Below are 25,516 nucleotides of genomic sequence, written 5' to 3' on the forward strand. Positions count from 1 at the left end.
GCCGAGGTGAGAGGATCACTTGTGCCCAGGAGGCTGAGGCTGCAGTGAGCCTGAGCCATCATCACACCAGGGATAAACAGCTGGGCAGGGGGACAGCATCCACATAGCATCAGGCAGGAGTCAGGTCAGCTGGGACTGCAGATGGAAAGGCCTCCTGCTTCACAGCCGCTTCATTACCATCTTAACTGAGTGGCGGCTGGGTCCCTGCAAGGCCTGTGGGGGTGGGGGTTGTATTATAATCAGTAACAACTGGTGCCTGCCACCACCCCAGGGTCAGGGTGCTGGGGAGGGGCTCGAGGTGAAGGCCAGTGCACGGGTGTTATGGTCTGGCTCTGTGTCCCCATCCAAATCTCCTCTTGAATTGTATTCCCCATGTGTCGAGAGAGGGACCCGGTGGAGGTAATTCCATCACAGAGTGGTTTCCCCCCCGTGCCGTTCTCGTGATAGTGAGTTCTCACGAGATCTAATGGTTTGAAAGTGTGTGGGACTTCCCCCTTCTCGCCCTCTCTCCTGACGCCAAGTAAGACGTGTCTTGCTTCCTCTTCGCCTTCTGCAGTGACTGTAAATTTCCTGAAGCCTCCCTAGCCATGCGGAACTGTGAGTGTTAAATCTCTCTTTTTTTTTTTTGTAGCCGGTCTCAGGTACTTCTTTGTAACAGTGTGAAAACACACTACTACAATAGGGTGAGGGCAGAATGGTGATGATCAGTAGCAATAGGTCAAAAGTTATCATGTGTGGGACAGTTACCTGGTGTCTGCCCTGTTTTAAGCTCTTTATGTGCATGATTTGTTCCTCCAGACAACTCCGTAAGATAAGTACTATTACTGGGCCCATTTTACAGATGAGGAAACTGAGACTCAGAGATGGAGTAACTGACATGCTCCAGTTCTGCCTGAGTTCTAACTGGAGCTTGTGACCACTTGGCTTCCCAGAATACCTGTGGCTCTGTGGGGAGCCCTCAGCGGCTGTGGCAGGAGAGTGCCAGAGGGGCTTTCAAAATTGCACAAATTTTAAAAAGGACATTTGAAGAGAAAGGGAACCTACCTTCTTCAGGGCTCATTGAGTTTAAGCCTTTTCTTTTACATTTGGAGAAATCGAGGGACCCCAATGTTCCAAGCCAGAAACGTTCTGAGACTTGCCCAAGTTTCTGACCTAAGGAACGGTGCAAGCTCATGGTACAGTCATTTCAGTCACTTCCCATAACATCGAGCTGCTTGGGGTAACAGGTGTTTGGAATTCCACCACGAGAGGGTCAGTGCTTACTGCGAGCATCTGGAAGGGCTCTGTAAAGCAGCAGCACATGAAGCCATTAAAATAAAGGGCTTCTAGCTGGGCATGGTGGTGTACACCTGTAGTCTCAGCCGCTTGGGAGGCTGAGGCAGGATTGCTTGAGACCGGGAGTTCAAAGCTGCAGTGAGCTATGATGGTGCCACTGCACTCCAGCCTGAGTGACAGTGACAGCCTGTCTCAAAATGAAAGAAAAAACACAGGGCTTTGTGCTAGCTGGGCTGATGAGTCCCTGAGGCCTGGCATGTAGCAGCTGCTCAGTTAATATTTACTGAAGGGTGCAGCAAGCAGCATCCACAGCAGCGGGCAGCAGGGCACACCACCTGCCAGGCTCCGTGGCCTGTGAGCTGTGACAAGGAGTACAGATCTGGAGTCCCACTCTCCAGGGGAGGAGGCTGATTCTGTTCCTCCTCACCCCATTATGTGGAGACCTCAGTTTTACTGATCCAAGGTCAGATGGGTGACAAAATGAGTGAAGCTGGCTGAGTGTGAGACATTAGGGCGTGGTAAGGACTGTAGCCAATACATTGATGGCATTTGAATTCTAGCTTTTTCAAGAAGGATTGAGCCGGCCAATAGAAACCGTGGCATACCTAAGGGCCAAGTTAGGCCCCTGGCCATGGGTTGGTCATAGTCAGTATTCTGTGTGACGCTGGCGGGGAGTCAGGAGACTGGAGTTTCATCCTGGCCCTCTTCCAGTTGAGTGCATGGGCTTGGGCAAGTCACTGGCCTTGGCATCCCCACCTGTGTTTGGAAGGACTGGGTCAGGATCAGCTCTGAGGCTTTGTGCCAGGAAGACTGGGGTGGATGCCAGCGTGACACGAGGCTGCTGTGGCTTTAAATGTGCCTCAATTTGATAGGCCACTGGATGTGGGCTTTAAAAAAAAAAAAAAAAAAGTGCCGCGATAGCCCCATCAGCAGCAGTGGTGGTGACAGCAGTGAGCCGCTGAGCTGAGCCTGCTGGCGCGTGGGCCACCTGCAGAGCCCTCCACAGCTGGGAAGATTAGTCTCTTCCACTAGACAACACCCATTACCATGTTCCAATAGCCATCACTTCCGCTAGGAGAGCTGCAGATGAGATATCGATTGCACTGACCCCAGGCGAGCCCTTTTCCCAGCCTGAGAGGCGTGCAGATCAGCTCAGCACTCAGCCTGTGGCCCGTGGCTCCTGGCTCCAGGCAGCCAAGGTCCTCTGGCCTCTTCCACGCAGCCAGGAGCTTCTGGATCCAGGTGGAGCTGACAGCGGCCCCACCAGGTGGGCCGATTTGGGCTGGCGGCCTGGAAGTTCGGAGCAGGCTGAGGCCTTGGCTCTGAGCCTGTATTCCCCATGCTCTTTGATTTCAAGACGGGAAATGAGAAGGGGGCAAAGGGGTGGCAGCAAAAGTGTGAAGATGGAAAAGAAACTGCCTCCGGCTGGGTCTGCATTGAGCGTCAGGAGGAGATGCCTGGCTGGGTTCTGGGGAGTGGAGAGGAGGCTGTCTCAGACTGGGGACGGCCTGATGCCAGCACTTGGCACTCAGGAGGACACTGGAAGCTTCGAGGCCAGGCGGCAACAGGACCTTAACACTGCCCTTGTCCTCTGGGGCTTTAGGCCTCCTGCCCAGGCACCCCCATCTGCTGGCAGCTCCTAAGGTCTGCAGCTCCCTGTAATTAGGAAAATTTAGATAAAGGATTATTAAACACAAAAAGTAAAATTCTATTATAAATGCATTTCTTTTTTTTTTTTTTTTTTTTTTTTTTTTTTTTTTTTTTTTTTTGAGACGGAGTTTCGCTCCTGTTACCCAGGCTGGAGTGCAATGGCGCGATCTCGGCTCACCGCAACCTCCGCCCCCTGGGTTCAGGCAATTCTCCTGCCTCAGCCTCCTGAGTAGCTGGGATTACAGGCACGTGCCACCATGCCCAGCTAATTTTTTGTATTTTTAGTAGAGACGGGGTTTCACTATGTTGACCAGGATGGTCTCGATCTCTTGACCTCGTGATCCACCCGCCTCAGCCTCCCAAAGTGCTGGGATTACAGGCTTGAGCCACCGCGCCTGGCGCATTTCTTTTTTTGAGACAGGGTCTCACTCTTTCACCCAGGCTGAGGCGCAGTGGCACAATCTCGACCTCCTGGGCTCAAGCCATCCTGCCTCTGCCTCCTGAGTAGCTGAGACCACAGGCATACGCCACCACAACAGGTGTGTGCACGTGTGCATTTCTGTAGAGATGGGGTTTCGCCATGTCTCCTAGGTTGGTCTCAATCAATCCTCCCACCTAGACCTCCCACAGTGCTGGGATTATGGGTGTGAACTACCTCACCTGGCCTATACATGTATTTCTTTTTTTTTTCCCTTTTTTTCTTTTTTGAGACGGAGTTCCACTCTTGTTACCTAGGCTGGAGTGCAGTGGCACGATCTTGGCTCACCGCAACCTCTGCCTCCTAGGTTCAAGCAAATCTCCTGCCTCAGCCTCCCGAGTAGCTGGGATTACAGGCGCGCGCCTCCATGCCCAGCTAATTTTTGTATTTTTAGTAGAGACGGGGTTTCACCATGCTGACCAGGATGGTCTCAATCTCTTGACCTCGTGATCCACCCGCCTCGGCCTCCCAAAGTGCTGGGATTATAGGCATGAGCCACTGCGCCTGGCCCATAAATGTATTTCTTAAGGAGAATGAACAGGGACACATCCAAGTAATTTTTTTCAGCTTTAAAGGTTAGTACCTCCTCATTCTTCCACTTGGGCAGGAAACCGGACTTTCTGGGAGTGTTGGTAGTTGCAGGAGGTGGATAGGGGGCTCTCTGTGAGCAGATGGAGCTTGATTCAAGTGCTTACAAGCACACACCTGGGGGGGTCCTCCCTGGCATTGTGCAGAACATGCTGGAAGGACAGGGAGCTGGGCATTTACCCTGGCTTCCACCACTGCCCACCTCCACTTCCTGTCATCAAAGAAAGCCCTCAGGAGGCCAGGCACAGTGGCTCACACCTGTAATCTCAGGACTTTGGGAGGCTGAGGTGGGTGGATCAAGAGGTTGGGAGTTCGAGACCAGCCTGACCCACATGGTGAAACCCTGTTTGTACTAAAAATTCAAAAATTAGCTGGGTATGGTGGTGTGTGCCTGTAATCCCAGCTACTTGGGAGGCTGAGGCAGGAGAATTGCTTGAACCCAGGAGGCGGAGGTCACAGTGAGCCAAGATCACACCACTGTACTCCAGCCTGAGTGACAGAATGAGATCTGTCTCAAACAAAACAAAACGAAAAAGCCTTTGGTGGCAGGAAATAGGGCATCCGGACCTCTGCACTCTCCCCTCTTGGTGGAGACAATTTCTTTGCACTTCTGGGGTACATGTGACTCAGAGCAAATTTCTTGGGTGCTGGGGAAAGGTGTCAGGCAGAAAAGAAGTGAGCTGCAGGTGTGTTTAAATGTGCTCAAGACTTTCTTTTAATCAGGTGTGGCAAGACGGCAAACATGGAGACAGCTTCCCAGAAAGAACTGATTACTTGCAGTTTCTAGAAGAGCGACCCCACACTCTGTGGGGAGGCACCAGGGTGGGTCAGGAGGCAGCAAGAGCGAGGGCAAAGCTTGGCCCAGAGCCTTCGCTGTGCTTCCTGTAGGAAGGAATGGGCAAGGCAGGGTAGGCACGTTTGAGCAAGTTTGGGGCTGGCTGGTTTGAGCATTCTGGTAGGCTCTGGGCTCTGGGCTCTAGGGGTGGCCTTTAGTTGTCTGGGAAGGGGCCCTGGATTGATTTAGGGCAGGGGAAATACTGGCTTGGGGTATGAGAGTTAGATGAAGGAGATGCTTGGGCACACAGGCTCTGGAGTGGTTTGTACATGAGAGGCATGCTTGCAGGCGTTTTGTTTGCTGGCTCTAGGAATTAGCCAGGCCTGGAAGGAGCAGTCTCTCCAGGATTAGCAAGGCCCCAGGATGTGAAAACATCATAAACTACAGGAAATAACAAACATGATGAGTACAAGAGGGGCTGGAGGGAGGAGGCTGTCGGCATGCTGGAAACTGTCTACTGTAGATGCTGGCGAACTTCGTGGACAGAGGGGAGAGGGTGGCTACCAGCAGCATCTTGCCTGGACTCTGGCTGTCGGAGCTGCTCCTCCTCCTTTGAATCCTCCATGATTCGAACCCAGGTCTGTGCTGCCTCACCTGGAAAATGGGTTGCTCATCCTACCTCCTTTCCGCTCCGTGATGGTTGTGAGGCTCTGACGGCATAAGCAAGGAGGGGAGAGCACCTTCCGAACTGTCAGCCCATGCACACGTCAAGGCAGGGTTTTTATTTTTATTTAGAGACAGTTTTACTCTGTCACCCAGGCTAGAGTGCAGTGGCATAATCTTGGCTCTGCCTCCTGATTTCCAACAAGCCTCCTGCCTTAGCCTCCGGAATAGCTGGGACTACAGACACCCGCCACCACACCCAGCTAATTTTTGTATTGTTAGTAGAGACAAGGTTTCACCATGTTGACCAGGCTGGTCTGGAACTCCTGACCTCATGATCTGCCTGCCTCGGTCTCCCAAAGTGCTGGGATTACAGGTGTGAGTCACTGCACCTGGCCTATTTATTTATTTTGAGATGGCGTCTCGCTCTTATTGCAAGGCTGGAGTGCAGTGGCATGAGATCTCGGCTCACTGCAACCTCTGCCTCCCAGGTTCAAGCAATTCTCCTGCCTCAGCCTCCCAAGTAGCTAGGATTATAGGCATGTGATACCATGCCTGGCTAATTTTTGTATTTTTAGTAGAGATGGGGTTTTATCATGTTGGTCAGGCTGGTCTTGAAATTCTGACCTCAGGTGATTCACCTGCCTCAGCCTCCCAAAATGCTGGGGTTACATGTATGAGCCACCTCACCCAGCCAGGTTTTTCATTTTTTGAGACAGGGTTCTCCTGCTTCAGCTTCCTGAGTAGCTGGGACCACAGGTGTGTGCCATCACGGCTGGCTAATTTTTGTATTTTGGGAAGAGACAGGAGTTCACTGTGTTGCTCAGGCTGGTCTTGAATTCCTGAGCTCAAGTGACCACCCACTTTGGCCTCTCAAAGTACTGGGATTACAGGTGTGGGCCCATCAGGATTAGGCAGTGGTTATTTATTTATAGATAAATAAATTTTATTTATTGCTCTGTCATCCAGGCTGGAGTACAGTGGCATAATCTCTGCTTACTAAGACCTCTGCCTCCCAAGTTCAAGTGATTCTCCTGCCTCAGCCTCCCAAGTAGCTGGGATCACAGGCACCTGCCTCCACACCCAGCTAATTTTTGTATTTTTAGTAGAGACGGGGTTTTGCCATGTTGGTCAGGATGGTCTCGAACTCCTGACCTCAGGTGATCAGCCCACCTCGGCCTCCCAAAGTACCGTGATTACAGGTGTGAGCCACAGCACCCAGCCAATCAGGCAGTTTTTAATTTGTCCTGACTAGCTTCCTTGATGCAGCAGAATGCCCCATGGATAGTGACCAAGACCAGGCTCCCATTACTGACGGTCCACTGTGGACCTCCTGGATCCTCTAATAGCCCTGGAAGGAAGTGCCATTACAATCTCATCCTACAGATGGAGAAACTGAGGTTCAAGGGGGTAAAGTCCTTTCCCAAGTTCTCACAGTGAAAGGGGAAGGAACCAGGATTTAATATGTGTAACCTACATCTGGTCCCTGAGCTGGGGCTCTCCCCTTTCACTCTGTACCCCACATCACCTTCCTGAAAGGCCAAAGTGCCTGTCCAACACCTGCCCCTTGCCTCCTCCCACCTGCCTTGCCCACAGTTGCCTTGGAGGGTCCCTGGCTCTGCTCCGGCCAGATGCCGTACCCCCCCCCGCCCCCACTTCTGCGGCAGCCCAGCACTCCGCCAGCCCCAGCTCTTCTCAGTGCCTTGCTCTAACATTGCCATCTTTCTCCCTCTCATATTACAAAATTATGTATGTTTTTCGCTGGGTGTGGGTGGCTCACTGCTATAATCTCGGGACTTTAGGAGGCCAAGGTGGGGAAACTGCTTGAGCACAGGAGTTTGAGACCAGCCTGGGCAACATAGTGAAAACCTATCTCTACAAAAAAAAAAAAAAAAAAAAAAAAAAAGTTAGCTGGGTGTGGTGACTCACACCTGTAGTCCCAGATACTCAGGAGGCTGAGATGGAGGATTCCCTGAGCCTAGGAGCATGAGGCTTCAGTGAGCTGTGACGGTGCCACTGGACTCCAGCCTGGGTGACAGAGTGAAACTCTGTCTCAAAAAAATACATATATTTTTAGCAGCATGGATGTATGTATGTATTTGAGAGGGGATCTTGCTCTGTCACCCAGGCCGGAGTGCAGTGGTGTGATCACCACAGCCTTAATCTCCTGGGCTCAAGCGAAACTTCTGTTAGTTGTGCATCAGCACACCCAGATAATGTTTCTTCTTTTCTTGTTTTTTGAGATGGAGTCTTGCTCTGTTGCCCAGGCTGAAGTGCGGTGGCACAATCATGGCTCACTGCAACCTCTGCCCCCGTGGTTCAAGCGATTCTTTGGCTTCAGCCTCCTGAATAGCTTGGATTGCAGGTGTGTGCCACCATGTCCAGCTAATTTTTGTAATTTTTAGTAGAGATGGGTTCACTATGTTGGTCAGGCTGGTCTTGAACTTTTGACCTCAAGTGATCTGCCTGCCTTAGCCTCCCAAACTGCTGGGATTACAGGTGTGAGTCACCACATCTGGCTGCCCTTTTTTTTTTTTTTTTTTTTCTTTTTGGCAGAGATAGGTTTGCACTGTGTTGCCCAGGCTGGTCTCAAATTCCTGGCCTCAAGCAATCCTGTCAACTCTACCTTGCAAGGCACTGGGACTGCAGAGGTGAGCCACTGAGCCTGGCTTTTAATAGCTTTATTGACATGTGACTTACACACCATACAAAATGTACCTTGTTTTTTGAGATGGAGTTTTGCTCTTATTGCCCAGGCTGGAATGCAATGGCAAGATCTTGGCTCACTGCAACCTCCACATCCCAGGTTCAGGCGATTCCCCTGACTCAGCCTCCTGAGTAGTTGGGATTACAGGCTGGCACCACCATGCCCAGCTAATTTTTGTATTTTTATTAGAGACAGGGTTTCACCATGTTGATCAGGCTGGTCTCGAACTCCTGACCTCGTGATCTGCCTGCCTTGGCCTCCCAAAGTGCTGGGATTACAGGCGTGAACCACCTTAGCTGGCCAAAATTTACCTATTTTAAGTGTGCAATTCAAGTTGGTTCTGGGGCCTATCAGCCATGTGGAAAATTAATTCTGCTATTATGTTAAATGAAACATGCACAGGTGTACAATGTAAACAAACTACAGGACATGCATGTAAACAAATGTGCAGATGAAGAAGTGACTGGTAGGAAATGCCTCTGAATATTAACCAACACATTTTGATGAAGATGTTGGAATCAGACATAAAAAGATTTTTCTGGGCCAGGTATGGTGGCTCACACCTGTAATGACAGCACTTTGGGAGGCTGAGGAGGGTGGATCACTCGAGGCTAGGAGTTTGAGACCATCTGGGACAACATGGCAAAACCTTGTCTCTGCTAAAAATACAAAAATTAGCTGGGCGTGGTGGTATGCACTTACAATCCCAGCTACTCAGGAGGCTGAGGCACAAGAATTGCTTGAACCTGGGAGGTGGAGGTTTCAATGAGCTGAGATCGTGCCACTGCACTTCAGCCTGGGCAACAGAACGAGATTATGTTTCAAAAAACAAAACAATAAAAAAAGGATTTTTCTGAGTCTGTAATTTTCAATATTATTCAACATTATTTTGTTGGACACTCTAAGCCCAGATAAACAATGGTTGTAAGACAGCAACAATCCTATCTATACCCCAGTGTGGATTTGCATTTCCAGATTGACTTGAGGACTAAGGACATTCCTAGAAAAGATTTTCAGGCCGGGCGTGGTGGCTCAAGCCTGTAATCCCAGCACTTTGGGAGGCCGAGGTGGGTGGATCACAAGGTCAAGAGATTGAGACCAACCTGGTCAACATGGTGAAACCCCGTCTCTACTAAAAATACAAAAAAAAAAAAAAAATTAGCTGGGCATGGTGGCGTGTGCCTGTAATCCCAGCTACTCAGGAGGCTGAGGCAGGAGAATTGCCTGAACCCAGGAGGCGGAGGTTGCGGTGAGCCGAGATCGCGCCATTGCACTCCAGCCTGGGTAACAAGAGGAAAACTCCGTCTCAAAAAAAAAAAAAAAAAAAAAAAAAAGGTTTTCAATGTTGGGAGTGACCTGGATTCAGACATAGCCAGTCTTCAGTGTCAGTCTGGGGACAACTCCATCGAAGCCTTATAGCCATGGGGTAGGCAGATCTGGGTTCTACCAAAGACAGAGTTTACTCTAAGAGAAGGCAGAGTCAGTCCCAATAAGCCAATTTCTGCAGTGGGATGTGAGAGCTAAAGGACAGGTTCTGGTGGCTGCTGGAGGCTGTTTGTTGAAATGATCACCAGTCAAGACCATTTGGTCACACTGGCGTGCCTGCATGCAGAGGGGCTGCATACATGATGAGCTAAGAGGTCTAACATCTCTGCACCCAAACAAACCTACCGTAGCTTCCCTAGGGTGGTGGTTTCCTATCCACTTCTCAGTGGAGCTGGCGTCAGTTGTGTTGACAGCAGGGACAACAGCACGTCAAGGGTGTAGGCAGTGGCTGGAGAGGAGTGACAGGAGGGACAAAGAGGTGAATGAGGGCAGGTCCTGGGCTGTGGCATGAGGACTGGATTGGAATAGCTTCTGAATGCCTAGGCACCATTTTATGGGCTCCTGGAGCAGGGGAAGGAAGTATGTATTCCTGACGTTCCTCAAGGGGGGTTCTGAGCCAACCTGAGGATGAATATTCAGCTCCTTCAACAAATATTAATTGAATACCTGTTATGGACCAGGCATGGTTTTAGCATCTGGTACACAGCTGCGAATAAGGCCGGCATGGTCTCTGCCCACACGGAGCTTCCCATCTTGTGGGAGAGATACTCAACAATGTCCTGCACTCAATAAAAATTTACTAGATATAGAAAGCAAACCAATGCATATGTTTGGTGGTGGTATGTGCTGGGGAGAAGATGGAGGCAGGATAAAGGTATAGTCAGGGCCACATTGGGGCTGTAATGAGTAAGTCTTGTGGCTACCTGGAGGGAAGATGTTCCAGGCAGAGCTTGGCTTGCTTGAGGAACAGCAAGTAAGACAGTGGGCTGTAGCGGAGTAAGAGGGAGCAGGAGGAAGGTCGTAGGGAGCCAGATCATGAAAGGGCTGGTAGGCTGTAATAAATGCATCAATTATCTGTTGCTGCATCAAAACCATAAAACTTAGTGCCTATATTGGATGCAGTGTACCCTGCTCAGGTGATGGTGTACCAAAATCTCATAAGTCACCACTAAAGAACTTATCCATGTACCCCAAAAATGATTGAAATAAAAATAAAACTGAAACCTTATTTATTTCTCATGAGCCAGTAGGTGAGCGACCTAGGCAGTTCTTTTGCTGGTCTCATGTGGGATCCTTTGGGCCGCTGCTGTCAGGCTTGCCTATGGATGGAAGTTCCCATGTGGTCTCATTTTCATTCTGGTAGCTGGTGCTGGCTGGAGTAAGGGTTTTGGGTTTTATGCTGAGTGAGATGGGAGCCAACGAGGGGTGGAATGTTGGTTAGGATGAGAAACTGCATGATTCACATTAACAAGATACTCAGTGTGATCTCAGGTCAGGGTGGCCTACGGGCATTTAGATTATATTACTGTTATATTGAAAAACATCAGGCCAGGTGCAGTGGCTCATGCCTGTAATCCCAGCACTTTGAGAGGCCAAGACGGTGTGGGGGCGGGGGGGATCACTTGAGCCAGGAGTTTGAGACCAGCCTGGGCAACATGGTGAGATCCTGTCTCTACAAAAAATACAAAAATTAACTGGGTATGGTGGTGCCTGCCGGTAGTCCCAGCTACTTAGGAGGCTGAGGTCGGGGGATGGCTTGAGCCTGGGATTTTGAGGTTTCAGTGAGCCAACAGCACACTGCACTCTAGCCTGAGCAGCAGAGCAAGTCTCTGTCTCAGGAAAAACAAAAACAAAAAAACAACTTTCATTTCTGTTTTCATTTCTCACAAAAGACTGAGATGGTCCAGAATTATGTCCCCACTGTAAACAACAAAATTGGACAAAACGCCAGGAACAACTATTTTTAGACATTCAACAACGGGTAGCACAGGGCTGTAATTCCTGAGGAAAGAGAAACTCACAAGGCAAGCCCTTATATCCCCTAGCTTTCTACGTGCCGGTAATTCCAAAACTGCAAAATGGGGAGGAGACACAGAGTCCAGTGACATGCCAAGCTGGGAAGATGGGTGGGGTTTGGGGAAGCTAATACAGCTGAAATCTGTGGAACTGACAGCCAGCAGTCTGTTAAGTGTCCATTTGAGTCTTTGGTGGATGCCAGTCTCCTCAAGTGTAGCGGAAACCCCATGAGACCAGACAAGAGCAACTTTCTCCCCACCGAGACCGAGTCTCGTCGCTCTGTCGCCCAGGCTGGAGTGCAGTGGCGCGATCTCGGCTCACTGAAACCTCCACCGTCCAGGTTCAAGTGATTCTCCTGCCTCAGCCTCTGAGTAGCTGGGATTATAGGTACCTACCACCATGCCCAGCTAATTTTTGTATTTTTTAATAGAGACGGGTTTCTCCATGTTGGCCAGGCTGGTCTCCAACTCCTGACCTCATGATCTGCCTGCCTCGACCCCCTCAAAGTGCTGGGATTATAGGCTGAGCCACCATGCCTGGCCAAGAGCAACTTTTGAGGGGAAAGAAAAATTACTGGGAATCTCAACAGGCTGAGAATTGTTTTGAGTCTCCCCCAGCCAGAGTAGAGAGACTTCACTGAATATAAGAATTATTATTATTTTTTTTCTTTCGAAAAGCAAATTTTTATTTTCATGTATAGATAATATCTTACTATTTTTTACATTTGGATTTAGATACATTAAATCAAGTTATCTCAAAGCAAGGCATATTTACAAAGAAGATGGATTACAAGTGTAGACATACTGTTGTGGTATTTATTTATTTATTTTTGAGACAGTTTCACTCTGTTGCTCAAGCTGGAGTACAGTGGTGCGGTTTTAGCTCACTGCAACCTCCGCCTCACAGGCTCAATCGACTCTGTTCCTCAGCTTCCCGAACAGCTGGGATTACAGGTGCACACCACCAAGGCAGCAAATCACACTGCCATGTGTGTACCTATGCAACAATTTTGCATGTTCTTCACATGTACCCCAAAACCTAAAATGCGATTAAAAAAAAAAGCCTAAAGGCAATAGCAATAGACTAACTTTATAACTACAGTTATAAATATTTAAAGCAATTTTTAACCAGTGTGTCTCCACTTGCAGACTGGGTGCGGAATCTCAGGCCTATAATCCTAGTACTTTGAGAGGCTGAAGTGGATGGATCACTTGAGGTCAGGAGTTTAAGACCAGTGTGGCCAACATGGCAAAACTTTGTCTCTGTTAAAAATATAAGAATTATTAAGTAGAAAACCTAGAAAGGGCCAGGCGTGGGCTCAATATTAATCCTACAGACACGAAAAGCTTATAAGGAGAATTATAAAAAACTTTCTGCTAATAAAATGGAAAACCTAGATGAAATGGTCAAATCCCTCAAAAGATACAAATTACCAAAGTTGATCCAAGAGGAAATAGACAAGTAGCCTTACATAAATCAAACTGAATTAATTAATTAAGAGACAGAGTCTTACTCTGCCACCCAGGCTGGTGTGCACTGGCACAATCTCAGCTCACTGCAACCTCAGCCTCCCGAGTAGCTGCGATTGTAGGCTATGCACCACCACACCTGGCTAATTTTTGTAATTTTAGTAGAGACAGGGTTTCGCCATACTGGCCACGCTGGGCTTGAACACCCAGACTCAAGCGATCCATCCACCTTGGCCTCCCAAAGTGCTGGGATTATAGGCATGAGTCACTGTACCTGGTCAAATTTATTTTTTAAGACCTCAGGCTGGGTGCAGTGGCTCACGCCTATAATCTCAGTTCTTGGGAGGCTGAGGCAGGTGGATCACCTGAGATTGGGAGTCTGAGACCAGCCTGGCCAACATGGTGAAACCTGTCTCTACTAAAAATACAAAAAATTAGATGGGCGTGGTGGCAGGCATTTATAATCCCAGCTACTCAGGAGGTTGAGGTGAGAGAATCACTTGAACCTGGGAGGCGGAGGTTTCAGTGAGCCAAGATCATGCCATTGCACTCCAGCCTGGATGCCAGAGCAAGACTCCATCTTGGAGGGGGAAAAAAAAAGTTGCTCCGTCCCAGATTGTGCCACTGCACTCCAGCCTGGGAGACAAGAACAAGATTCCATCTCAAGAAACAAATAGAAATAAAAATAAAAGCCTGGTATACATACAAAATTCCGGGCTCAGATGGCTTCACTGGTGAATTCTGTTTTCATTTTCTTTTTGTTTTCTTGCAGAGTTGGGGGTCTTGCTATGTTGCCCAGGCTGGTCTTGTACTCCTGGGCTCAAGCAATCCTCCCACCTCAGCTTCCCAAAGTTCTGGGATTACAGGCATGAGCCACCAAGCTCATGTCTGTAAAGGACCCAGAACAAGCAAAACTCCCACTGGCAAATTCTATAAAAGACTTATGAAAGAATCTTACCAATCCTATACAAAAGCTGTTTTAGAAAATAGAGGACGTGGAGAGACATTTCCGAATGTGTTTTTGGGGGGACCCACTCTTGTCCTGACACAAAAACCAAAGAATCACAGGAGAACTACAGCTCTACATCCCACGAGTACAGGCACAAAAAAATCTCTAACAAAATTTTAGCCAGTTAAATCCAAACGGTATTTGTCATGCGAATGTAAAATTCGTTTAACATTCCAAAAACCAATTAATGTAATTCATCATATTAACAGAACACAGGAGAAAACATCTCAAAGGATGTTGGGAAAACATTTGACAAAATTCAACTCCTAATTTATATATATATATATCTCCCACAGTAATGAGTTCACACAAGATCTGGTTGTCTATTTTTAATTTTTTTGGGACAGAGTCTTGCTCTTGCCCAGCATGGAGTGCAGTGGTGCAATGTCAACTCACTGCAACCTCTGCCTCCCGTGTTCAAGAGATTCTTGTGTCTCAGCCTGCTGAGTAGCCGGAATTAGTTGTGCGCCACCACATGCAGCTAACTTTCGTATTTTTAGTAGAGGCGGTATTTTTCCATGTTGCCAGGCTGGTCTCTAACTGCTGACCTCAAGCACCTTGGCTTCCCAAAGTGCTGGGATTGGAGGTGTGAGCCACCACGCCTGGGAGCTGATTGTTTAAAAAGGAGTCTGGAACCTCTCCCTCTCTCTCCTGCTCCCTCTCTTGATGTGTGATAAGACCTTGTATATCCCCTTTCACCTACAATAATTGGAAACTTCTAAGAGTCAAGGCTGGAAGCCTCCTGAGGCCTCACCAGGAGCAAATGCCAGCACTATGCTTCCTATAGAGCCTGCAGGACCATAAACCAAAATAAACCTCTTTTCTTTATAAATAGTCTCAGGCATTCCTTTATAGCAATGCAAATGGACTAATGACGACAATTCTCTTCAGATGAATCCATTTTAATGCGATTCCAATGAAATATTAGCAGACATTTTGAGGAAATGAATAATTTGTTTTAAAAATGTATACGGGCTGGGTGCAGTGGCTCATGCCTGTAATCCCAACACTTTGAGAGGCTGTGGTGGCTAGATCAATTGAGGTCAGGAGTTCAAGGCCAGCCTGGCCAATGTGGTAAAACCCTGTCTCTACTAAAAATACAAAAATTAGCCAGACGTGGTGGTGCATGACTGTAATCCCAGCTACTCAGGAGGCTGAGGCAGGAGAATCACTTGAACCCGAAAGGCAGAGGCTGCAGTGAGGCAAGATGGTACCACTGCTGCATTCCAGATTCCAGCCTGGGAGAAAGAGTGAGACTCTCTCTCAAAAAAAAAAAAAAAAAAAAAAAAAGGTTCGGTGTCTCATGCCTGTAACCCAGCACTTTGAGAGGCAGAGGAGGGTGGATAATGAGATCAAGAGATGGAGACCATGCTGGCCAACATGGTGAAAGCCCATCTCTCTAGTAAAAATATAAAAATTAGCCAGGCGTGGTGGCATGTGCCTATAGTCCCAGCTACTGGAGGGGAGGGGCGCTGAGGCAGGAGAATTGCTTGAACCTGGGAGGTGGAGGTTGCAGTGAGCCGAGATCATGCCTCTGATCTCCAGCAGAGTGAAATTCCATCTCAAAAAAAAAAAGTATATGAAAAAGTTAAGGACCCAAAATAACCAAAACAATCTTAAAAGAATGAGGTTTAAGATTTACTATAAGCTACAACAAACAAGTCAGTTTTTACCATAAATCTAGGCACACGCATTAATGAAGCAGAAAGTCTAAGAACCGTATGCTTTTTTTTTTTTTTTTTTTTTTTTTTTTTTTTTTTTTTTGAGACAAGAGTCTCGCTTTGTTGCCCAGCCCAGGTTGGAGTGCGATAGTAGGATCTCGGCTCACTGCAGCCTCTGCCTCCCAGGTTCAAGCTATTCTCATGCCTCAGCCTCCTGAACAGCTAAGATTATAGGCTTGCACCACCAAACCTGGCTCATTTTTTGTGTTTTCAGCAGAGACAGGGTTTCACCATGTTGACCAGGCTGGTCTTTAATTTCTGACCTCAACTGATCCACCTGCGTCAGCCTCCCAAAGTGCTGGGATAACAGGCGTGAGCCACTGTGCCTGGCCTAATGAACTGATTTTTTGACAAAGATGCTAAGGTAATCTAATAGGAAAAAGATAGACTTTTAAAGAAATGCTACTGGAGCAGCAAAACATCAGTATTTTCAAAAAATAAACTTTGATCCTGAATCACTATCTACATAATGAACTCAGAATGCAACAAGGACCTACTTGTAAAAATTGTTTCAAAGAAATAAAAGCTGGGCGGGTACAGTGGCTCATGCCTGTAATCCCAACTACTCAGGAGGCTGAGGCAGGAGAATTGCCTGAGCCCGGGAAGCAGAGGTTGCAGGAGGCTGAGGCAGGAGAATTGCTTGAATCCAGGACGCAGAGGTTACAGTGAGTGGAGATTGTGCCAGTGTACTCCAGCCTGGTTGACAGAGTGAGACTTCATCTAAAAAAAAAGAAAAGCTAATAGAATCACTCCACTAGAAGAAATACTTTTAAAAGTTCTTCAACAGAAAGAAAATATGTTTTTTTTTTTTTTTTGAGACGGAGTTTTGCTCTTGTTACCCGGGCTGGAGTGCAGTGGTGCAATCTCGGCTCACCGCAACCTCCGCCTCCTGGGTTCAGGCAATTCTCCTGCCTCAGCCTCCTGAGTAGCTGGGATTACAGGCACGCGCCACCACGCCCAGCTAATTTTTTTTTGTATTTTTAGTAGAGACGGGGTTTCACCATGTTGACCAGGATGGTCTCGATCTCTCGACCTCGTGATCCACCCGCCTCGGCCTCCCAAAGTGCTGGGATTACAGGCTTGAGCCACCGCGCCCGGCCAGAAAATATGTTATATGCAGAAACTTTGATTTAATAGAATGAAGGGCATCAGAAAAAGAAATATATGAATAAATATAAGATAGATTCTTGCCGGGCGCGGTGGCTCAAGCCTGTAATCCCAGCACTTTGGGAGGCCGAGGCGGGTGGATCACGAGGTCGAGAGATCGAGACCATCCTGGTCAACATGGTGAAACCCCGTCTCTACTAAAAATACAAAAAAAAATTAGCTGGGCGTGGTGGCGCGTGCCTGTAATCCCAGCTACTCAGGAGGCTGAGGCAGGAGAATTGCCTGAACCCAGGAGGCGGAGGTTGCGGTGAGCCGAGATTGCACCACTGCACTCCAGCCCGGGTAACAAGAGCAAAACTCCGTCTCAAAAAAAAAAAAAAAAAAAAAAAAAAAAAAAAGATAGATTCTTTTCTTATGTTTAATCTTCATTATTGTTATTATTTGAGGCAGAGTCTCACTCTGTCGCCCAGGCTGGAGTGCAGTGGCACAATCTCAGCTCACTGTTTATTTGTATTTTTTGAGATAGTCTTGAGATGTTGTGCAGGCTAGCATACAGTGCTATGACCACTGCAGTCTCGACCTCCCAGGCTCATGCGATCCTCCCACCTCGGTCTCCTGAGTAGCTGGAACCACAGGCATGTGCTACCACGCTTGGCTAATTTTAAAGATAGGGGTTTCCCTATGTTGCCCAGGCTGGTCTTGAACCCCTAGGGTTAAGTAATCGTCCTACTTTGGCCTCCGAAAGTGCTAGGATTATAGGCAGAGCCCGATATTATTTTTAACCATTTAAAAGTGATATTTGACTGTCTAAAGCAAAAATAATAGCAATGTATTATGGGATTTTGTAGAATATCCATGACAACAAAAGCATAAAAGGAAATGTCTAAGGTTGTACTGTTATAAAGTTCTAACATTACACTCGAGGTGGCACACTATTAATTGAAGGTAGACTGTGGTAAGTTCGAGATGTATGCCATAACCCCCAGAAAGCCTACTAGAAAGCAATAACTGATGATTAAGTACAGCTAATAACCAATTATTAAAAACATTCCATTAAATTCAAAAGGGCTGCATATGGTGGCTTATTCCTGTAATCCCAGTACTTTGGGAGGTTGAGGCAGGAGGATCACTTGAGCCCTGTAGTTTGAGACCAGCCTGAGCAACCAAGTGAGACTATTTATTTTAAAAATAAAAAATCAACAAAGGGCAGAAAACTAATTTAGAATATGGAAAAAACTAAATCTATAAATGCAGAAAGATTAAGTTAGGGAGTATCAATGTAACAAAATATTACGTAATTGCTGAAAATGTTTAAGAAGTTTTAAAAATGTATTTTAATTTTTTTTTTATTGAGATGAGATCTCGCTATGTTGGCCAGGCTGGTCTCAAATTCCTGCAATCAAGTGATCCTCCCACCTCAGCCTCCCAAAGTGCTGGGATTACAGGCGTGAACCACTGTGCCCAGACTTAAGAATTGAGTGTTTAAAATTATAAAAAAAGCATTTATGACATGTTAATTTTAAAAATAGGGTTAAGGCATAAATATATAAAGTTTACACTTTGAAATATAAGGTATACATTTCTAATTATAAAATTTAAAGCATTTATACTTTAAATAACTGTAGAATTATTATAAACATAGGAAAAAAAAAGTATGTATCATAAGATGTTTAGCCAAAAAGCAAAAAAAAGAAAAAATAGGATTGACAAGAAATATACCAAATATGGCTGTGGGTGGTGGCTCATGCCTGCAATTCCAGCACTCTGGGAGGCTGAGGCCAGGCTGGTCTCAAACTCCTGACCTGGTGATCCATTTGCCTTGGCTTCCCAAAGTGCTGGCCAGTTCTTTGTTTTCTTAAAGATGCAGCTATCACTGTGGTTAAAGACATAATGGCTGGATGCAGTGTCTCATGCAATTCCAGCACTTTGGGAGACTGAGTCGGGTGGATCACCTGAGGTCAGGAATTTGAGACCAGCCTGAACATGGTGAAACCCCATCTCTACTAAAAAATAGCGGGGTGTGGTGGTAGATGTCTGTAATCCCAGCTACTCGGGAGGCTGAGGCAGGGGAATTGCTTGAACCTGGCAGGCGAAAGTTGCAGTGAGCCGAGATCATGCCACTGCACTCCAGCCCGGGCAACAGAGTGAGACTCCGTCTCAAAAAAAAAAAAAAAAAAAAAAAAAAAAAAGATATAAACACACGAGATTTGAGGGCTCAGTCAGGCCAGGGTTTGGTTCTTGGTTCTGTCACTGGGTAGCTGAGGGGTTCTGGCAAATCGATTTATCTGCAGCTTCGTTGCCGCCTCCGCATAATGGAGATGAAAGTGTCTACTTCATAGTGTGGTTTTTAAGAATTAATGAGATAATGTGAAAAAAGTGTGTAGCAAAGTGTTTGGCACAAAGCTAATATTTATTATTACCGTGCATATTTATCATCTGAGGAAAATAAGATTTAAAGGCAAAACTTCTTTTGTGAGAACCCCTCATGGACACAGGCAGTGGAGAAGCGGCCACACAATCCCTGAGGTCAGGGTCCGAGTTCAGAACCAGGACAAGGCACAGCTTTTGGTTGCAAGGACCAGAAACTCCCTCACTGAGCTGGAGCCCTGAATTCATTACGAGATCAGGTGTCAGGGAAACCGGCCAAGAGATGGTCACCAGCTTTCATGAAGTACCGGAATAGGAATAGGGACTCTAATCCCATGACCCTCTTTTCCCATACTTTTCCTTCTGCTCGGTGAGCCCAAGTCCACAGCGTCCCACGGTGAGTACCTGCGTTACACGTTCTCACTTCCGGCCACGTGCCCAATTTCTATGGGTTCTGATTGGCTAGCTTGGGTCAGGTGTCCATCCACAGTCCAATCAGATATGATTGGGGGTGGGTGGGATCACAGTACAAATATGGCCGCTTTGGGGCTTGGCGTGTGGACCAAGGGAGGTAGTGGTTAAGTCCTGCGTCTGCTTTTTTCTCCTTTGTTCAGGCCTCTCCCTACTCCTCCATGATTTAGACTACTTTAGGCCAAGCATTTGTGTGAGGAAGTATCCTAGGGTCACTCATGGCTGACTTGTGTAGAAGCTCCCCGTGGGCTGTGAATAAAGGTGGTTCCCAGAGAAAGGCCTGTGCATCCCTTAAACTTTGTTGGCTTCCTGGCATATGCCACAGGGCCACAGTTGGTGACAGATTCCCAGGCTGCTGGCTAGGATCTGACCCAGGCGGGCAATTCTGGATTCCTAGTTTTTGCTGGAGAAGAGACAACTCTCCCAGCATACCAGGATGTCTGGCAAATGGTGGCCTTCAACGGCACTTAGTCCGAAAACACAAAAGTTGGGCTAAGAGAAGCATAATTAATCACACACACACACACACGCGCACACACACACTCTGTAGAAATAAACAAAAGACTAGTGTATCTTTTAATTGTCATTTTAGAGCTTCCCACTGCAGCTGCCCCCCACCCTTCCCTTCAACGACAAGGTTTGCAGGCTTCAGGGGGACCAGGGAACAAAGCCGGGGCCTGGCAGCCCCACTAGGCTGCCAGCCGGGGAGAACAAGTCACAATTACAAATTATCACAACAATTAGTGCCTATACTTGGGGGATCTGCAAATTGAGGCGGCCCCGGCTCCTCATTGTACAGGGGTCTATTTGGCAGTGACCTTGCTCTGGAGACGATGATATTCCTTCAGCCTGTAAACCAGATTCAAAACAAAGAAAAATGTAAATGAACAATAACAACACACCCTGGGTTCCATTAATTCAGGCAGAACTGGGGTGGCGGGGGCAGCTGTTTGTTAAGATGTGTGTGAAGTTGTCTTTTTTTCTATTCCCTCTCCTGCCCTGGCCCCTCCTGGCCTCCAATCAGGATAATGTAATTAATTTATCTTAGGGGGAGAACATTGTTTGTCATTGTTGAAGACAAAGCATTTAACTGGCAATGGGAGATGTGAAGAGGCCATTATGAAAGCCCCGTGTGTTCTGGGCCATTTAAAAGGGTTTATAGAGTCATAAAATACAAACAGAGGGTGCAGGAGGCGGAGGGGGGGGGGGGTGGAGGTGATGAGAGGAAGGGAGAGGACCCTGGGCAGATGGGCGGGATCCAGCGTCTCTCTGGGCATGAGGCGCCTCCAGGGACAAGAGGCTGGCTCTAGGAGAAAATGGTGGCTCTGTGCCCAGGGCATGCTGTTAGCAAGAGGAGAGACTACAATCTTCTCCTGGACCCCAATCCTCAAGGGAGCTGGTGAGGCAGGACCAGGACAGGCTTTCCAGACTCAGCTCCACCTCCTCCTCCTCTCTTAACCACTCAGCCTATTTCCCAAGAGTTGCAAATGTTGTGTAAGAATTAAATGAGACAACCTAGGAGCGTGCCCCAGAGCAGCTTAGTCCATGTTAGCTTCTGGTGACAAACAACCCTGTTTGCCGGGGAGCACACCGGCCCTGGGCTGAGAGTGCTTGCTGCTGGCACTGCCCCTGGCTCTTCCGGCATGCCAGTGTCTAAGCCCGAGCCGCACGCTTGATTTCCACAGGCTCATATTGAACCTTTGCTGGTGACTTCGGAGAATCAAAGGTCTGAGTGGCTTCAGATGACATGCACCACCCGCCTGGGCCACGGAGATGCACGTGGCTAGAATGGCTTCCAGCTAAGACGACAGCTCAGGTATGGTGACAGAAAACGGGCTTCTGTCCACCTGTAGGCTATTTCCTTGTTTAATCTGCCCCGCAAAGGAGCTCATGGTGGAGTCTCTGTGGCTTAGGGGGAGGGGAGGGCAAGTATCAGAGGTACCGGGTGGGACATAGGAAGCTGGGACCCCAATGCCTCGGACCCTCTAGTTACTGTCGGCTAACAAGGAATGCCCCTGAGGATGCTGTGGGCAGATGGACAGGAAAGTGGGGTCTAGGGCAGGGCAGCAATCAATGTCCCATCAAAGCCTACCCTTTACACCTGGGGGCTCTGAAGGCCTGTCAGGGCTGAGTGTCTTACCTGAGGGAATTGATGTTGATGAAGCCGGTGGCATCAATTGGCTCATAGTCACCCTGAACGTTCATGCTGCAAGGAGAGACGAAGCTTGTCAGGTCAGTCTGGCCCTGGCCTCTGCTTGAAGGGAGGACAGCTGGGGCCAGGAGCAGCCCCTCCTCCCAGATGCCAGGTCATTTCCGCTGCGTGGGTCTAAACCCTCCCTGCATGTTGGCTTTCCATTTAATTTCTTTTTGAAACAGTCTCACTGTCTCAAGAGTGCAGTGAGAGTGCAGTGGTGCCACTCGGCTCACTGCAGCCTCCGCCTCTCACGTTCAAGCGGTTCTCCTGCTGGTGCGCGTCACCACACCCAGCTGATTTTTGTATTTTTAGTAAAGAAGGGGTTTCACCATGTTGGCCAGGATGGTCTTGATCTCTTGACCTCGGCCTCCCAAGTGCTGGGATTACAAGCATGAGCCTCGAACCTGGCCCCGCTTAATTTCTGTACAACCCAGGGAACCCTATTCTGGGCCAGGCACCAACCCAAAGGCTGGAGAGCCTGACTGGGGCACACAGCAGCCTCTGCCCTGCTGTGCAACAAGGCAAGAGGCTAGGAGCAGCCGCTCCCGAACTTGCTTATGAAATGCTACCGACCAGGGCACTCCGTTTGTAAATGGAGTATGCGTCCAACCAGCTGTGCCCTTCGGACTGTGTGGATGGCATCCAGTGACCTGAAGGCTCAGGAGGCCTTGGGGTGTGAATTGGAACCCCACAAAGGCATTTCTCAAGCTACAGGGAGGCCTCCAGCATTCACAGTAGGATTGGCCCACTAAGTCACCTTTCCCCTCATTTGTCCAACCAGATAGACCTCACCTAGTCCTGAAACCTGGGCACCCACCACCCGCTTGTCATGGGAAATGCTAGGTTGACTGCTGCTGTACTCAGCAGAGGAGATTTTACCTCTCTACAGTTTCCCATCACCCAGACTCACCGACCTTCTGCTTTGGGGCATTCCAACCTTCCTAACTATGGCCATCACTCCAGTCTGGCCGACTGGGGTTTGCCTCCTGGCTCTGCCACCTACTACCAGAGCCCAGGGCGAGTGTTTGCACACTCTGAGCCTCGCACTTGTGAGATGCGTGATGGTGGTCAGCGCTGAACGTCACTTTTGGCTCCACGTGAAATAACGTAGCTGGTGCCTGGCACGTGGGGAGCACCCACCAGTACTAGCACTATTCATTCACTCATTCATTTGTTCGGGCATTTATTAAGCCCTTGCTGCCTGCCAGGTGCTGTGCCAGGTGCCAAGGAAGGAACAGCAAGAGTGCTGTCCACAGGGAGGGCCCAGACGTAAGCAATCAATCACCCATCACCTTTGTTAATTAGTTGTGCTAAGTACCTAGGGCACGTGGACTCAGGTGCCTCCTGCTCTACAAGGCCAGCCTCTTTGAGAGGATGGGGTCCCTTGTCACGTCCTGCTCTGAATCAGTGTCTTCTTGTCTGCAGAACTCCAGCTTTGGGATAACACTGACTCAAGGTTCCCAATGACAAGGAGGTGGCCTGTCCCTGGAGCAGCCCTTCTTGAGAGGTGAGATTGGCAGCTGTGGTTGAGGGGTGGAGGCAGGATGATCTGCTGCTTTGAGACCCTGAGGCTGGACCTGTGACTGGTTCTTTATGGACTGTGGACTTTCTACAAGAACTAATGGGGATCTCTGCATCTGCGTGGCCCTGGTGGCTTGTTCAGGACCTGGGCCCTGACCTTCACCAGGCTTTGAAGCCATTGGGCAACTCTCTGCAAAGTCACCCCCATGCTCCTTCACCTCCTTGATCTCCCTCCCTCCCTCCCTCTACACTCCCACAGCCCCTCCAGGGCTCAGGCACTGAAGCTACCAGGAGCTTGAGTTCCCTGGAAGAGGAGGAGATGGCAGACTTTTGCTGGCTACCCCTTACCAAGCATGCAGGGTCACTGCTGAGGAAGGGCTGGACCAAACTAGACCACCAATCTCCTCTGATCCCTTAAGCAGATCTTGTTTTAGAAACCGAGCCTCAGCCCTGCTGGCCCCTGTATTCGACCCAAAGAAAACGCAGGACACAGAATCCCCCACTTCTGTGTCCATCTGTCCCTTCACCTCCTTCTCTCACAAGTCACAACAAACTCTCCCATCCCCTTCCCCAAGGTGGGACTGTCCCAACTGCCCTGGCAGCCCCTGCAGAGAGGGTCCACATCCAGGGACAAACTTGTCCCCTGAGGCTGCTGGGAGTTTCAAGAGGGGTTTCTCAGGAACTAGAAAACCTCCTTTTAAAATTGTGGTTTGAGGTGAGGGGGGAAGTGGAAAAAGAGTTTACAATGATTTTTTTTTTTTTTTTTTTTTTTACCTCCCCTGACGGTCTACAGAAAACCTCTGTGCTTTTCTTTTTGCTCATTCGAGTGGCTCTGACCTGCTCTATAATTACGTTACTTTCTACCTACTGTGCCGCGGTATTTCCAGTTCTGCCGCCTCTCGCGGCTTCCTCGCTGGTCCCTGTGACGCTGTCACTCAAGGGCTTTCAAGCCAGCGATGTAGAAATCAAAAAGAAAAGGGAAATGGTCGGAGACACAGTGAGAATAAATGCTCCTGCTTTTCTCTTTTTCCCCTTTCCCTTTTTACTTTATTCATTTAATCTCCCTGAGTGAGACTGTAAGGCTTAATGAAGGGTTGGACAGATTATTAGAGGCTGTTGATTTGGAGGGGGAGGGAAGAAAGAGCCAGAGAGAGAAAGAGAGAAGATAATTTGACATTTACCCCGACTGATCTAAACTGATTCAGTTGTATTTATGGCTTATAAAGTGTTTAGAAAGATTGAAGGGGGGGGGAGAAACTCAACATGGCAAGGAGAAGGGAAAGAAGAAAATAATATTGACTGCCAAACAAGACGCGTACTTTAATTCCCAACGGGCCTCTGGGGAGGGAGGGGCTGGCCTCAGCCTGAGCCAAGCTGGGCCTTGGGGGACCCATGTCCAGTGGGGGCTGGCTGTCCCACAGGGGCCTGCCCCATCTCCTGTTTGGCCAGGTGACCTCTGGAGGTGACACCTCATCCCTTGGTGCAGGTCACTGTAATCCATGGGGCAGCCACCAGAGTAGCCAATCGTTACCTGCTACCTTTGCCCTGCCTCTCCAGGGGCTCCTACGTGGCCACCCTCTGCCTGGTCCACCACTGAGAAAGCGCCTCACAGCTCCACTTGTGTTTCTTCCTCCCCCCCACCCCCGCCCCCATTTTTTAAGAGACAGCGCCTAGCTTTGTTGCTAAGGCTGGAGTACAGCAGTGCAATCATAGCTCACTGCAGCCTCCAGCTTCTGGGCTCAAGTGATCCTCCTGTCTCTGCCTCCTAAGTAGGTAGAACTACAGGTACATGCCAACACGCCTGGCTAATATTTTACGTATTTTTTGAGACAGGGTTTTGCTTAATTGCCCAGACTGGTGTGCAGTGGCATGATCATGGCTCACTACACCCTTGATCTCCCAGGCTAAGCAAGAGACATGCCCACCTCAGCCTCCCAAGTACTTGGGATCACAAACACATGCCACCACGCCTGGCTAATTTTTTTGATTTTTTAGTAGAGATGAGGTCTCACTATGTTGCCCAGGCTAGTCTTGAACTCCTGAGCTCAAGGGATGCTCCCATCTTGGCCACCCAAAGTGCTGGGATTATAGGCATGAGCCACCATGCCTGGCATAATTTAAAAAATTTTTTTGTAGAGATGGGGGTCTTGCTCTGTTGCCCAGGCTGGTCTTGAACTCC

General features: G+C 48.5%; 1 protein-coding gene and 1 long non-coding RNA gene across 2 annotated transcripts in view; one reads left to right on the forward strand and one right to left on the reverse strand.

Moving 5' to 3' along the window:
* The first annotated feature begins 541 nt into the window (after positions 1-541).
* On the forward strand, positions 542-23,588 carry LOC141583708 (uncharacterized). Its single transcript, XR_012516517.1, has 3 exons — positions 542-597; positions 21,308-21,438; positions 23,242-23,588. It is a non-coding gene; the product is annotated as an uncharacterized LOC141583708 (long non-coding RNA).
* The window catches only part of ASS1 (argininosuccinate synthase 1), a 59,077-nt gene continuing 53,730 nt past the window's right edge, over positions 20,170-25,516 (reverse strand). The window contains exons 15-16 of the mRNA XM_039461317.2: positions 21,763-21,828; positions 20,170-20,471 (exon numbers count right to left, since the gene is read on the reverse strand). Coding sequence (XP_039317251.1) covers positions 20,426-20,471; positions 21,763-21,828 — 112 coding nt within the window. The 3' untranslated portion in view covers positions 20,170-20,425. The remainder of the gene's footprint in view (positions 20,472-21,762; positions 21,829-25,516) is intronic.

This window comes from Saimiri boliviensis, chromosome 2 (assembly GCF_048565385.1).
Source record: "Saimiri boliviensis isolate mSaiBol1 chromosome 2, mSaiBol1.pri, whole genome shotgun sequence".
Lineage (NCBI taxonomy): Eukaryota > Metazoa > Chordata > Mammalia > Primates > Cebidae > Saimiri > Saimiri boliviensis.